Genomic DNA, 16,631 nt, shown 5'->3' on the forward strand with positions numbered 1-16,631 from the left:
GTGAATTAAGATGTGTAAAAACACTTAAAATGGTGCTTGGCACAAGTATTCAATAGCTGTTAGATGTTTTTATTACTCTTCTACTGATATATATATGTGTCTATATCCTTGCATACTTTCTTTCACTGGTGCGATTATCTCAACTTTTTAATAAAACCTGGCCTTTTGCTACTTTTTTTCCATGGCTGCTTTAAAATAAGGGGATTGTGAAAGGGAAGTGGAAAATTAGGATATCTCCTTAGATGGTAAATGTAAAAATATGGGATGGGTCAAGTTTTAGATCCTAAGTTAAGGGTGGTTTGTTTATTTCTCCATATTCATAAAGTGGCTTTAAACAAAAATTTTCTCCTGAAGTAGCCTTTTTCATGAGGCATTGTATTTCTTGGATTATGCTTGGGGACAGAGGAGGAACTTTAAATCTTTCTATATGTCAGGTAATTTTTAAGAGAGGCTTCTCTACCAGCATACATCCAGATAGTTACAGGAGAGGAAGTAGGAGACAACCAAAAGAAATACTTGTGGTTTATGGGCTTTTTTTTTTTTAACTATGATATTATTTTTGCAGGACCTTAATTCCCATTTTACATCAGAAAGCAAAGAGAGGTACTCCACACCAAGCAAAACAGGCTGTTCACTGTATACATGCCATATTCACAAATAAAGAAGTCCAGCTTGCACAGATTTTTGAGGTATATAAAATTATATAGGATGTGTTTATGTTGGTTTTTGTTTTTATGTTCTGTGGTTTTATGAAGATAGAAGGTAGATTATTTTAGCTATTTAGTCCCACCCTAGAGTATAAATTCCATGAGAGCAGGGACTCACTGTTGTATTCAGCACTATATTCCTGGCCTTTAGATGAGGTGTTTAAATACTACTTATGAAATGATGTTTTGTGTGTGTGTCTTAGAACATTTTACTTAATTTTAGCTTTATTGCCTCAGTAGTCTATTTATCCTCAGAAAGTATTGGTAGTTGACTTTGAACCACTCAGTTCATACTGACAGTCATACCTGAAAATTAGTCCTATTTGCCTTTCCTTATGTATGCTCCTTGGCCTGGTTCCAGTGCTAGAAAGGTATTCTTATTATCTTTAATTGGATACAGTATGAACAGAACCCGGTGAACTCTTATGTTTTATGGTCCACAGTCATTTAAAATGTCCCCACAGGATAAAATATCCACCAACACAGCAAACCTGTTGTTGTAGACGGCTTGAAAATAATGCTGATTTGATGATGCAGAGATATTCTTGTTTTTACTTCTACCTTTAATGTGTGCCTTATTTTTTTCTTTTATCTTTTTTCTATGTTGTTTCAAACTTAAGTTTCAGTAGGTGAAATAAAAATCAAGTGTCTAATATGGCTGAAGTTACTTTTGATCATATCGTTAGAACAGATTTGTTTGGGCATGATTAATTCAGGAGTACTTAAGAACATTTAGTGTTTCCTTAGGATGTCTAGATATTTATAAAACAAACTGGTAATTTTGACTGTTTTATTTTTATAGCCACTCAGTAGGAGTCTGAATGCTGATGTACCAGAACAACTTATAACTCCATTAGTTTCATTGGGCCACATATCTATGTTAGCACCAGATCAGTTTGCTTCTCCAATGAAATCTGTAGTAGCAAATTTTATTGTGAAAGATCTCCTAATGAATGACAGGGTAAGTTTCTCATTTAATTAAATTTAGAATCATGAGATTAAGACTATTTACATCTTTATTACAATATTTCTGCTTTCTGTGTGTAATTCTCTTTTCCTTTTAAATTATTCTCTATTTGCCCCCTTATTTATTTACTTAAATTTCCAAATGACATCCTGATGTCAGTGTAGCTATTATTAGAACTTAACATTTAAGAAAGAAAAAATGAGAACATGAGATGGATGAATCATGAAGTAAAAAATATAAGTCAAATGCTATTATCCTAACATTTGAAGGACAATTTACTGGAGTGCTAGAATTTTGCTTTATCAAACATTGTTGAAAATATAAGTGGAATTGTATTTGACTAGCATTTTGAAATATAATTACATTGCACTTTTGGCACTAGATTTATGTATTCTATTTTAGTTATTGAATTGTGTGTGTGTGTCACATGTGTGCACACATGGTGATTTATTAGCTCTGGGTTGGAGCCCAGGAATGTATAGCTTGAAAAGGTTCCCCAAGTGATTTATGAAACACACTTCTGATTAAGAATCACTCCTTTACCAAATGGATCTAAGTTAAAGAGTTACTGAATGAAGACACAAATCACTCTTACCTGTGGATCGTTGTAGATGACTTTCAATGCAGTGCTAACTTATCCAACTTAACCTAATCCTTCTACATGATCCACTAGTCTTTGATCCCTCAATATCTGAACTTAAAAAGAGAGACACTTGCCAGTGCACTCCTTCCTCCTTTCCCTTCCCCTGTTTGGATGTAATAGACGAGGATGGAAGAGCATGGCCGAAGTCTCATTTCCCACTCCTTGCATTCATGCTGTTCTTTGCACTGTTGATAGACGTGACTGACAATAAATGTGAAATTTAAGACACCTCTTAAATGACGATTTGATTGTTGATAGATCCTATTTTAATATGGTTCTTGTTGTGTGTGTGGTAAAATATACACAATATTAACTTTGCCATTTTTAAGCGTACAATTCACCTACATTATATACACCCACGTTGTTGTTGTTTTTGTTGGGTTTTTGTTTTGTTTTTGTTTAAAAACAAATTTAATAACATATATACTTCTGATATACATGGGAGATACCCAGGAAAGCTGATGAACTTTCCAAAATAGCCCAAGCCACCATCTAAATTATGTACTCACATTGTTGTGTAACCATCACCACTGTCTATTTCCAGAACTTTATTATCTCAGACAGAAACTCTGTATCCATTAACCAATAACTCCCTCCTCCCCCTGCCCCTGGTAACTTCACTTCTATTTTCTGGCTCTACAAATCTGCCTGTACTAGATACCTCTTATCATACAGTATTTGTCCTTTTGTGTCTGGCTTATTTCACTTAGCATATTGGTTTCAGGGTTCATCTGTGTTACAGTATGTAGCAGAATTTCATTCACTTTTTGCCAAAATAATATTCCCTTGTATGTGTAGCCTGCATTTTCTTTATTCATCTGTTGATAGACACTAGGGTTTTTTCCACCTTTTGTCTATTGTGAATAATGCTGATATGAACATTTGAGTCTCTGTTTTCAGTTCTTTTGGATATATACCTCAGAGTGGAATTGCTGGGTCACACGGTCATTCTGTGATTAACTTTTTGAGGGACCACCAAACTTTTCCACAGTAGCTACCATTTTCCATTCCCACCAGCAATGCACAAGTCTTCCAGTTTCTCCACATCTTTGCCAACACTTATTCTTTCCTGTTTTTTTAATAATAGCCATCATAGTAGGTACAAAGTAGTATCTTGTGGTTTTTATTTGTGTTTCCCTAATGACTAATGGTATTAAGGATTTTTTTCATGTACTTACTGGCCATTTGTCTTTTGTCTTTGGATATTCAAAGTCCTTTGCCCACTTTTAATTGCATTGTTTGTCTTTGTTGTTGTTGAGTTGTAAGAATTCTTTATATATTCTGAATATTAAACCCTTGTCAGACATTTGCCAAATCCAAGATCATGAAGATTTTCCCCTGTCTTCTTCTAAGAGTTTTATAGTTTTAGCTCTTAAGTTGAGATCTTTGATCCATTTAGAGTTAATTTTTATATGTGATATACGGTAACTGTCCAGCTTCATTCTTTTGCTTGTGGATATCTAGTTTTTCCAGCACCATTTATTGAAGAGACTATTCTTTGCCCAATAATTGGTCTTAGCACCCTTGTTATATGAGGGTTTTCTGGGTTCTCTGTTGCATTCCATTGGTCTATATGTCTATACTTATGTCCGTACCAACCACACTCTCATTATTACTGTAGATTTGTGGTAAGTTTTGAAATCAGGAAATTTGCATCCTCCAACTTTGTTCTTCTTTTCCAATCTCTGGTTGGTGACTTTGCTATAGGCTTCTTAGAGCACTGCATTGTGCAGCATGCAAAGCTTAATGAGCGAAACTTTAAAATTTTTTCTAAAAGTTAAATTTATTCAATTGTCTGTAGTCAACAGGTGAGAAGAATGGAAAATTATGGTCTCCAGATGAAGAAGTTTCTCCTGAAGTATTAGCAAAGGTAAATTTCTGTGGCTCTTGATAACTTTTATGTTGAAATGAACATTCATAGATATCCTTTTTTTCAACCTAACAGTTAATAAGCATTTTTAAATGAGGTGCTTTATTTTTAAATCAAAAGTTCTGTTTCTCAAAGAAACTGTAGTTGTCAGTGAGTTATTTATATATAGGTATATGTCAGCATCTTCTGTAGACCTTCCTGCCTGCTAAAACAATTTCAGTGAGGCTGTTTTACACAGAGATTGTTTGTAGAATGTTGATGCTCAGAAGCATCTCACATCTAGCCTCACTACCACTATCTATCTACAAGCCTATGAATATCAACTTGGCAAAAATGGATGGCTGTCATCGAATTGGTAACTTTTGATAGATGTAAACTGTACCTCATGAAAACTAATTTCTAAAATCAGGTTTAAAATAAGACTGCTTCATTATCATCTTCCTTGATAATCTGTTTCACCTTGTATAGCTTCATAGTTGTCATGTATTCCATCAATTCTTTTTTCCAGGTTGTCAATAAATACAGTGAACAATACCTAAATCCTTTAGCTAGTTCTTTCATGTATATTGGTAACAATCATTTGAGTATAAGCCTCTAAGTAATTATGACCACAAATAATTATGGATTCTCCTAGATTTTTTTTATCATAATGTCAAGTGAGACTGAATCAAATTTGATTGTTTCTTCAAAATAGTTTTTTATTAATACAGAAAATATCTGAATAGTTCTTTTTAATTACTATAATATTAGAATAGTTTAAATAGTTATTTTTAAACAACTTGAAAATCTTGGGCAAATGTGCAAGTATGAAAAGCCCTGAGTCCAGGAACCAGACCTTGCTTGGGCAAGTTACCCATTATAGTAATGTGTCTATTTCCTTATGTGTTGGAAATAAGAATACATCTGTCATAGAGTTGTTTAGGAGATTAAATAAATTAATATGTGTACAGCTCTGGGAAAAGTACCTGGTACAAATTAAACAATACATATTAGTTCTTATTGTTATTGTTATTGTTATTATTCTGCAGACTTTTTAAATAAAACATGTCTGCCAGCAATTGAGACATCTCACTAATCTAATTAACATAATCTTCCCTTTAATTGGAATTTTAAGTTGCTTTCTTTTTTTAGCATGTTAATATTTTATAGGTACAGGCAATTAAACTTCTGGTAAGGTGGCTGTTGGGTATGAAAAACAACCAGTCTAAATCTGCCAATTCAACTCTTCGGTTATTATCAGCGATGTTGGTTAGTGAGGGTGACCTGACAGAGCAAAAGAGGATCAGGTGAGATTTTTCTTCCTTTCTAATTTTTTAGCTCAAAGGGTTGGTAGAGGGGCCAGCCTAGTGCCGTAGTGGTTAAATTCGTGCACTCTGCTTCAGTGGCCCAGGGTTTACCAGTTCAGATCACGGGCATGCACCTACGCACCGCTTATCAAGCCATGCTGTGTTAGGCATCCCACATATAAAGTAGAGAAAGTGGGGATGGATGTTCCTCAGGGCCAATCTTCCTCAGCAAAAAGGGGAGGATTGGTGGTGGATGTTAGCTCAGGGCTAATCTTCCTCAAGAAAAAAATGTTGGTAGAGCTTACATAGGAATTATTTACCTAATTAATATTGAATGTTGTAATTGCACCATGTGCTTTGAGATCAACTCTTATGTACTCCTTGAATATAAATTAACACAGTCTTGTCAGAATAGTTTGGCATTTGTCCCTAGATCCTTAAAAATGTTATTCTTTAACTCTTTATTTTTACAGTAGTGAAATAATAAAAGAATCATACAAAAGTATAAACACAAATATGTTCTTTCCAGCATTTTTTATCATCACGAAAAATAGGGGAATGTTTAACTATGGAACACACATATCATGAAATATTATGTAGATCTTAGTTAGATATTACATATCCCATGGTTCAGCTTGGGCTCTTAGAATCAGAAACTTATACAACTCTACTCTGCATTTACTGGCTGTGTGAACTTGTATAAATAACTTTTCAAAGCCTTAATTTCCTCATAGAGTGAAAATTAGATGAGACGAAGCCTGTTAAGTGTTTCACACACTGCATGGCACAGAGTTAAGCATGCAAATAGTAGCTATTATTTTTTCAATTCCTGAATCATTTGCCTCAGAAGCCATTTTAGGGTCCCTCATCATTACCAGTGCTCACTTTGATGATCCTGTTGTCCAAGAGAACATGTTTTCTCCTCTTATATGCTAAATAATAGTTCCTCATGAATTCAGGCCGGCTTTCTACGTTTCTAAAGTCTTCAGAATATCAAAGCCATGCTATGTTCCACATAGAAGTTGAAGTAAGGAGACCGTCTTTCCCCCCATTCATTGTCACATTTTACCATTTAGGTAATAAAAGTCCACTTGTTGGGGATGGGAGTGCCTACACCTCCTAGATTCCCTTTGAAAACTTCATGCTGCCAAAGGAAGTCTGACCCAGAGACTAGTACCTAAGATAGTCACTGGCTCTCATCTCCCAATGCTTTCCTTTTAGATATTTGTCTGATACCTCCCCTTTTCTGGTACAAATCAATTCCTAATTGCTGGCCCCTCCATTTCATCAGACATGTGCGTAGGCTTAAGTTAGATTTCTGTTAATGTGTGTATATATGTATATGCATTAAGGAAATTGTAGGATATAGATTTAAAATGATGGTGATTTTTGATTTTTCAGGGTTTTTTAAACTCAAGTTTTCTACAGTGAATATGTATTTATCTTAATACAGTTCCTAAGGTATGGTTCTTCTTAGCATTGCAGTTGGTGTAGTTGTGATTGTAAGCAGAATTGCTTGGCTGTGGTGGAGGATCTAAGCTAGGGCATAACTAAAAGTGAAGGCAGATAAATTTATGATCAGATCATCACAGTGATTTGAGCTTTTTCTCCTATATTGAGTTCAAGGACTCAAATTGCTTTTCCATATATGTACGTTATGTCATTTTAAGCATAAATTATGCTAAAGACCTGAATACTCAAAAGGGATCAGAGCATATTTATGAATGATAATGGTTATAGGAAATGTTTATTTCTTTTTTGTTTGTTTATAGTAAATCTGATATGTCTCGCTTGCGATTAGCTGCTGGTAGTGCCATAATGAAGCTTGCTCAGGAACCTTGTTACCATGAAATTATAACCCCAGAACAGTTTCAGCTCTGTGCACTTGTTATTAATGTAAGTAACAATCTTATTTTCATCAGTTACTTAACCTTCAAGTATATTTAGGGGCTGGCTGGGTGGCACAGGGGTTAAGTTGACATGTTCCGCTTCGGTGGCCTGAGGTTCACTGGATCGGATCCCAGGTGTGGACCTACGTACCACGTGTCAAGCCATGCTGTGGTAGGCGTCCCATGTAAAGTAGAGGAAGATGGGCACGGATGTTAGCTCAGGGCCAGTCTTCCTCAGCCAGGAGAGGAGGATTGGTGGCAGATGTTAGCTCAGGGCTAATCTCCACCCCGCCACCACCAAAAAAAAGTATATTTACTTTCTATGGATATAGATCCATTTGCTGTGTAGATGTGTATACTACTAAGATTACTATTATTGCTATTCTAATTAAATATCTCCTAAATGTTAAGTTATTTATTCTCCCAGTATAATTATCGTTTTTCAAAGTGACATTAAGAATACGTAAACTGTTCTTTTGTAAATATTGCCAATTTTTATTTACGTATTTTTGTTTTTGTGCTGCCATAGGATGAGTGCTACCAAGTAAGGCAGATATTTGCTCAGAAGCTGCATAAGGCGCTTGTAAAGTTGCTGCTCCCGTTGGAGTATATGGCAATCTTTGCCTTGTGTGCCAAAGATCCTGTGAAGGAAAGAAGAGCACATGCACGGCAGTGTTTACTAAAAAATATCAGTATACGCAGGGAGTACATTAAACAGAACCCCATGGCTACTGGTAATTAATTTTGAAAGTTCCCAGTGTGAAAATATATCTTCTCAATGTGTCAATTTGTGTGTGTGTTGGGGGGGTAGTGTTTCATGTATTTCTGTTGTAGTTTATAAGAGCACTGGTTTTTTTATAGAATGCTGTCATTGTAGTTATGATGTACTTAAATTATAAAATCCTGATTCTGAATCCTATTTATAATATGTAAAACTTTGGGGGAACTGCATTTTTCTTATGGGATCAGCAGCGTGGCTTGATTTGAACACATTGCTCAGATGTCAGAGAGTAAAGATTTATTTTCCTAGCTCTGCCAGGGACCCACTGTGCAATCTTAAATTATCCTTTTGGTTTTAATAGCCTTCAAAATTGAAGTAAAAGTATTTCAGTACTATCTAGGTATCATGTTGCCTCTAATTTAGAAATAACTGAGAAAAAAATGGAAACTGAAGTGGTTAGGACACAAAACTAGAGAGGAATTATGTAAAAACTGTTATTACTGTTGTTAATAATAATGTTTTCATTTTAGAGAAATTATTATCACTGTTGCCTGAATATGTAGTTCCATATATGATTCACCTATTAGCCCATGATCCAGATTTTACAAGATCACAAGATGTTGATCAACTTCGTGATATTAAAGAGTAAGTCATGTTGATTTCCAAGAATTCTAAAAATTATTCTTACTTTTTAAAAAAATGCTAAATTTTTTCCTTTTACTATTCCCCATTAGAATTAAAACTTTTTTATGGTTTTGTTGATTTATTATAAACTGTAAGTTTCATTTTACAGAATGTTCCCATCTAACAAGTTCTTTTTGGTTGTTTTGTTTGTTTCATGTTTGCAGTTAGCTGTGTGAGTCTTTGATTATTTTAGTCTTTATCTTATGTTATTCTTACTGTTTGTATGAAGATGGGCTTCACTTACTTCAGTTTAGTAATTTAGAAATCCCTGTGGTAAAAATTTCTCTCCTTTAACCTAAACTTTGCTTTCAACCTCAAAAGATCATACCTTGAAAATGTGCGTGCTCACGTGAAATACTCGCTAGCAGCACTATGATAATACAAAATTAGATTTGTTATACCAGTCACAGATTTGTCTCTAGTGGAAAGACAGGCAAGTAAAAATTACAGAACACTTGTTTAAGAAGTCTTGTTTATGTAAAATAGAACTTTGTATATAATACAGGGTGAAAGAGTGAGAGGTGGCCTATGATTGTTTACAAATGACCTCCGAGAAACTTTAAAGCAATATTTGCTTTCTTTCCCAATGCTTTGCACGCTTAAATTGGTACCTTCAGCTTGTATTTAAAGTATTAGGATTTTTCTACGTAGGACATTAAGCCTTATTCCTAATCTTATTTAAGGTTATAATAAACATTTGTCTCTGCTTCCTGTAGCTTTCATCACTGAAATTGTGTCAATGGAAGAGATGTTATATCATGTTCAACATTACTGTTAAGCATCGGACTGTGAGCTTCTAACATTTTGAAGCCTTGTCATTCCATTGCTGTTGCTTCCAACACATCATTCCAGTGATAGTGTCTTTATAGTTTAAATTCTTGAAAATACGTATACATAAAAAATTTTTTTTAGAGTTTTAATTGACACGTATTTTAAGAAGCCACATAATTAGGGTTCAGGAGATATAGGTTCTAGTCCCAGCTATGTGACTAAACACTTTACTCCTCTGGGCTTCAGTTGCCTTATCTATAAAATGCAGGATATGAAATAGATAATTTATAAAATATCTTCTAAATCTAATTCTTGTTTATTTAAATGTGTATGTTTCTATTCTATTTGCGAATTCTTTTTCTTACTTTAGAAATCACTTTTATTTTGGCATTTCCCAGAAAGCACTTTCATAAAATGAAAAAGTGATATATGTTTGCCTAGAACGCAAGGTCTATGTTAGAAGACCTTTTAGGTGTATTTAAGTTGCAAGGCAGTCATGTGGAAGAAAGATTAGAGTTAAGAGGGGTAGCTGTGATGTGGGAAGAATATTGAAGTACATGAAATAATTGGAGTTAGGATTGAAATCATTGGCACATATATTTTTGTTCTGTCTAGCATACAGCATTTTTGAGTACCTTTAAACATTCCGGTTACCATGTAATTTGAAGTGTTAATACATTTTTTAAACTGGTTATTTAACTTTATACAAATTAGTTACTTATTGTGTCACTATATTTTGGGGTAAAAAATATATAATGTAAAATTCACCATTTTTACCATTGTGTATAGCTGAGTGGCATTAATTATGGTCTCAATATTGTGCAGCCATCAACACTATTTCCAAAGCTTTTCACCACCCCAGACAGAAACTCTGGACCCATTAAATAACAATTCCCCATGGCACCCTGCCCCCAGCTACTGATAACCACTATTCTACTTTCTGTCTCTTATGAATTTGCCTATTGTAGAAACCTCGTATAAGTGGAATCATACAGTATTTTCATTTTGTATCTTTTATTTCACTAAACAATGTTTTCAGGGTTCATCCACATTGTAGCTTATGTCAGAACTTAATTCCTTTTTATGGCTGAATGATATTCCATTGTTGGTACATACCACACTTTGTTCATCCATTTCTCTATTTATGGACACTTGGGTTGTTTCCACCTTTTGGTTATTGTGAATAATGCTGGTATGAACGTTGGCATACAGTCATACATCACTTAACAACAGAGATACATTCTGAGAAATGCATCCTTAGGTGATTTTGTCATTGTGTGAACATCATAAAGTGTGCTTACACAAACCTAGATGGTGATAACCTCTTACAAACCTAGGCTTTGGTACTTACTAATCTTATGGGACCACCATTGTGTATGCAGCCCGTCGACCAAAATGTCGTTAGGCCCACAGGACTGTTTAAGTATCTGAGTCCCCGTTTTCCAATCTTTCACGTGTATACCTAGGAGTGAAATTGCTGAGTCAGTTGCTAATTCTATGTTGAACTTTTTGAAGAACCACCAAATTGTTTTCAACAATGGCTGCAACGTTTGATATTCCCACCAGTGGTGCCTGGGTTTCCAGTTTCTCCACATCCTCATCGATTCTTGTTTTTGTATTTTTTTGATAATCCATCCTAATTGGTGTGAAGTGGTTTCTCATTATGGTTTTGATTAGCATCTACCTAATGATTAGTGATTTGATCATCTTTCTGTGTGCCCTTGGCCATTTGTATAACCTTCCTCTTTGGAGAAATGTCTATGCAAGTCTTTGCCCATTTTTTAATTAGGTTGTCTTATTGAGTTGTAAGAGTTCCTTATATAGTTGGATATTAATCCCTTATCTGGTATATGATTTAAACACTTGATAGTGCCCTTAAATGCACAGAAGTTTTTAATGAAGTCCAGTGTATTTATTTTTCTTCTTTGTTGCCTGTACTTTTGTTGTCATATTTAAGAAACCATTGCCAAAACCAAGGTCATGAACATTTGCTACTGTTTTCTTCTAAGAGTTTTGTAGTTTTAGCTCTTAAATTAAAATCTTTAATCCATTTTTAGTTCATTTTTGTATATACTATAAGGTAAGTGTCCAAATTCATTCTTTTGCTTGTGGATATCCAGTTTTCCCAGCACCTTCATTGAAAAACTGTTCTTTCCACATTGATTGGTCTTAGCACGCCAGTCAAAAATCATTTCATTATATACGGAAGGATTTGTTTCTGGGTTCTGAATTCTATTCAGTATGTCTGTATGTCTGTCCTTATACTGGTACCATACTGTTTGACTACTGTAGATTTGTAGTAAGTTTTAAAGTTGGCAAATGTGAGTCCTCCAACTTTGTTCTTTTTCCACATTGTTTTGGCTATTGAGAGTCCCTCAGATACTTGAAATTTCATGTGAATTTTAGGATGCATTTTTTCGTTTGTGCAGAAAATGCTATTAAGCTTTTGATAGAGATTGCATTGAATCCTTATATTGCTTTGGATGTTATTGCTATCTTAACGATATTAAGTCTTCCAACTCATGAACACAGAAATTCTTTCCATTTATTTGTCTTTCAGATTTTTTTCAGCAGTGTTTTGTAGTTTTCTCTGTGCAAATCTTGTCCTTCGTTGGTTAAATTTATTCCTAAATATTTTCTTCTTTTTGATGCTTTGTAAATGGAACTGTTCTCTTAATACCTTCTTCAGATTGTTCATTTCTGTTATCCAGGAATACAACTTTTTTTTATTGAGTTCATAATAGTTTACAACATTGTGAGGTTTCATTTGTACATTATTACTTGTCTGTCACCATATAAGTGCTCCCCTTCAGCCCTGTGCCCACCCCCCAAGCCCCTTCCCCTGGTAACCACTGAATTGTTCTCTTTTTCCTTATGTTTGTTTATCTGCCACATATGAATGAAATCATATGGTGTTTGTCTTCCTCCGTCTGACTTATTTCACTTAACATAATACCCTCAGGGTCCGTCCAGGTTGTTGTGAATGGGACGATTTTGTCTTTTGTTTAGGCTGAGTAATATTCTATTGTGTGTATATACCACATCTTTATCCAGTCATAGGTCCGTGGGCACTTGGGTTGCTTCCATGTCTTGGCTATTGTGAATAATGCTGCAATGAATATAGGGGTGCATAAGTCCCTTTGAATTGTTGATTTCAAGTTCTTTGGATAGATAACCAGTAGTGGGATAGCTGGGTCATATGGTATTTCTATTTTTAGTTTTTTGAGAAATCTCCATACTATTTTCCATAGTGGTTGCACCAGTTTGCATTCCCACCAGAAGTGTACAAGAGTACCCTTTTCTCCACAACCTTTCCAACGTTTGTTATTTTTTTTCTTAGTGATTATAGCCATATTAACAGGTGTAAGGTGAGATACCTTAGTGTAGTGTAGATCTTCATTTCCCTGATGATTAGTGATGTTAGACATCTTTTTATGTGCCTTTTGGCCATCCGTATATCTTCTTTGGAGCAACGTCTGTTCATATCCTCTGATCAGTTTTTGATCGAGTTGCTTTTTTGCTGTTCAGTTGGTGAGTTCTGTATATATTATGGAAATTAAGCCCTTGTCGGATATATGATTTGCAAATATTTTCTCCCAGTTGGTAGGTTGCCTTTTTGTTTTGATCTTGGTTTCCTTTACCTTGCAGAAGCTCTTTAGTCTGATGAAGTCCTACTTGTTTATTGTTTCTTTTATTTCCGTTGCCTGAGAAAACATAGTATTTGAAAAGATCCTTTTAAGATTGATGTCAAAGACTGTACTACCTATATTTTCTTCCAGAAGTTTTATGGTTTCAGGTCTTACCTTCAAGTCTTTGATCCATTTTGAGTTTTGTTTTTTTTGTTGAGTTAATGATAGGTTACAATCTTGTGAAATTTCAGTAGTACATTATTGTTTGTCAGTCGTGTTGTAGGTGCACCACTTCTCCCTTTGTGCCCACCCCCCCATACCCCCCCCCCTTTTCTCTGGTAGCCACTAATCTGTTCCCTTGTCTACATTTTTAAATTCCTCATATGAGTGGAGTCATACAGAGATTGTCCTTCTCTAATTGGCTTATTTCACTTAACATAATTCCCTCAAAGTCCATCCATGTTGTTGCAAATGGGACCATTTTGTTCTCTTTTACGGCTGAGTAGTATTCCATTGTATATATATACCACATCTTCTTTATCCAGTTATCTGTTGATGGGCACTTAGGTTGCTTCCATGTCTTGGCTATGCTTCCATGTCTTGGCTATTGTAAATAATGCTGCAATGAACGTTGGGGTGCATAGGACTTTTGGAATTGCTGACTTCAAGCTCTTTGGGTAGATACCCAGTAGTGGGATAGCTGGGTCGTATGGTAGTTCTATTTTTAATTTTTTGAGGAATCTCCATACTGTTTTCCATAGTGGCTGCACCCGTTTGCATTCCCACCAGCAGTGTCTAAGGGTTCCTTTTTTTCCACAACCTCTCCAACATTTGTTACTATTAGTTTTAGATATTTTTGCCATTCTAATGGGTGTAAGGTGATATCTTAGTGTAGTTTTGATTTGCATTTCCCTGATGATCAGCAGTGATGGACATCTTTTCATGTGCCTATTGGCTATCCGTATATCTTCTTTGGAGAAATGTCTGTTCATGTCTCCAGCCCATTTTTTTATCGGGTTGTTTGATTTGTTGTTGTTGAGTTGTGAGAGTTCTTTATATATTATGGATATTAAGCCTTTGTCAGATGTATGACTTGCAAATATTTTTTCCCAGTTAGTGGGTTGTTTTTTTGTTTCAATCCTGTTTTCATTTGCCTTGAAGAAGCTGTTTAGTCCGATGAGGTCCCATTTGTTTATTCTTTCTGTTGTTTCCCTTCTCTGAGAAGACATGGTGTCCGAAAAGGTCCTTTTAATACTGATGTCAGAGTGTACTGCCTACGTTTTCTTCTAGAAGCCTTATGGTTTCAGGTCTCACCTTTAGGTTTTTGATCCGTTTTGAGTTTATTTTGGTGAATGGTGAGAAAGAATGGTCAATTTTCATTCTTTTACATATGGCTTTCCAGTTTTCCCAGCACCATTTGTGGAAAAGACTTTCTTTTCTCCATTGTATGCCTTCAGCTCCTTTGTCAAAGATAAGCGGTCCATAGATGTGTGGTTTTATTTCTGGACTTTCAATTCTGTTCCATTGATCTGTGCACCTGTTTTTGTACCTGTACCATGCTGTTTTGATTACTGTAGCTTTGTAGTATGTTTTGAAGTCAGGGATTGTGATGCTTCCCATTTTGTTCTTTTTTCTCAGGATTGCTTTAGCAATTCGGGGTCTTTTGTTGCCCCATATGAATTTTAGGATTCTTTGTTCTAATTCTGTAAAGAACGTCATTAGGATTCTGATTGGGATAGCGAGGAATAAAAACCACATGATCATCTCAATAGATGCAGAGAAAGCATTTGACAAGATTCAACAGTCATTTATGATAAAAACCCTGAACAAAATGGGCATAGAAGGGAACTACCTCAACATAATAAAGGCCATATATGACAAACCCACAGCCAACATCATACTCAGTGAGCAAAAACTGAGCACCATCCCTCTGAAATCAGGAACAAGACAAAGATGCCCTCTATCACCACTCTTATTTAACATAGTACTGGAGGTCCTGGTCGGAGCAATCAGACAAGAATAAGAGGAATCCAAATAGGGAGGGAAGAAGTGAAACTCTCGCTGTTTGCAGACAACATGACCTTATATATAGAAAACCCCAAAGAATTCATTGGAAAACTCTTAGAAGTAATCAATAACTACAGCAAAGTTGCAGGGTATAAGATTAATTTACATAAATCAGTAACATTTCTATATTCTAATAACGAACTAACAGAAAAAGAACTCAAGAACACAATACCATTCACAGTCGCTACAAAAAGAATAAAATACCTTGGGGTGAATTTAACTAAGGAAGTGAAAGACCTATACGATGAAAATTACAAGGCCTTTCTGAGAGAACTGGATGATGACATAAGGAGATGGAAAGACATTCCAAGTACATGGATTGGAAGAATAAACATAGTTAAAATGTCTGTTTATTTTATTTTTGTGTATGGCGTAAGATAATGGTCTACTTTCATTCTTTTCATGTGGCTGTCCAATTTTCCCAATACCATTTATTGAAGAGACTGTCTTTTCTCCATTGTTTGTTCTGGGCACCTTTGTCAAAGATTAGCTGTCTGTAGATGTGTGGTTTTATTTCTGGGCTTTCAATTCTGTTCCATTGATCTGTGTGCCTGTTTTTGTACCAGTACCATGCTGTTTTGATTACTATATCTTTGTAGTACATTTCAAAGTCAGGGGTTTGATGCCTCTGGCTTCAGTTCTTCTTTCTCAGGATTGCTTTAGCTATTCAGGGTCTTTTGTTACCCTATGTGAATTTTAGGATTTTTTTTTTCTATTTCTATGAAGAATGTCATTGGGATTCTGATTGGGATTGCATTGAATCTATAGATTGCTTTGGGTAGTATGGACATTTTAACTATATTTATTCTTCCAATCCATGTGCATGAAATATCTTTTCATTGCTTTATGTTATCTGTTTCTTTCAGTAATGTCTATTGTTTTCATTGTATAAGTCTTTCACCTCCTTGGTTAAATTTATTCCCAGGTATTTTACTGTTTTTGTTGCAATTGTCAATGTGATTGTATTCTTGAATTCTCTTTTTGTTAGTCTGGAATTAGAGTATAGAAATGCAACTGATTTTTGGAAGTTGATTTTGTACCCTGCAACTTTACTGTAGTTATTGATTATTTCTAATAGTTTTCCGATGGGTTCTTTAGGGTTTTCTATGTATAAAATCATGTCGTCCGCAAACAGCAAGAATTGCACTTACTCATTTCATGTTTGGCTTCCTTTTATTCCTTTTTATAGAAATACAACTTTTTTTTTAATTCAACTTTGCTGAATTTGTTTATTTGTTTATTATTTGTTTTTTATTTTGGATTCTTTAGGATTTACTATATATAAGATCATGTCATCTGCAAATAGAGATGCTTTTACTTTCCTTTCCATTTGCTTGCGTTTATTTCTTTCTCTTTAATAATTGCCCTGGCAAGAACTTTAGTAGTATATTGAATTG

At 34.9% G+C, this 16,631-nt stretch overlaps 1 protein-coding gene across 4 annotated transcripts in view; it reads left to right on the forward strand.

Annotated features, from left to right (window-relative positions):
• Positions 1-16,631, forward strand: part of LOC124237007 (sister chromatid cohesion protein PDS5 homolog A-like) — a 161,946-nt gene that overhangs the window by 107,254 nt on the left and 38,061 nt on the right. For all 4 annotated transcript variants that reach the window (XM_046656089.1, XM_046656093.1, XM_046656092.1 and 1 more), the window contains exons 20-26: positions 566-689; positions 1,510-1,668; positions 4,119-4,187; positions 5,337-5,473; positions 7,246-7,369; positions 7,892-8,096; positions 8,614-8,728. In XM_046656089.1, coding sequence (XP_046512045.1) covers positions 566-689; positions 1,510-1,668; positions 4,119-4,187; positions 5,337-5,473; positions 7,246-7,369; positions 7,892-8,096; positions 8,614-8,728 — 933 coding nt within the window. The remainder of the gene's footprint in view (positions 1-565; positions 690-1,509; positions 1,669-4,118; positions 4,188-5,336; positions 5,474-7,245; positions 7,370-7,891; positions 8,097-8,613; positions 8,729-16,631) is intronic.

This window comes from Equus quagga, chromosome 3, assembly GCF_021613505.1.
Source record: "Equus quagga isolate Etosha38 chromosome 3, UCLA_HA_Equagga_1.0, whole genome shotgun sequence".
Lineage (NCBI taxonomy): Eukaryota > Metazoa > Chordata > Mammalia > Perissodactyla > Equidae > Equus > Equus quagga.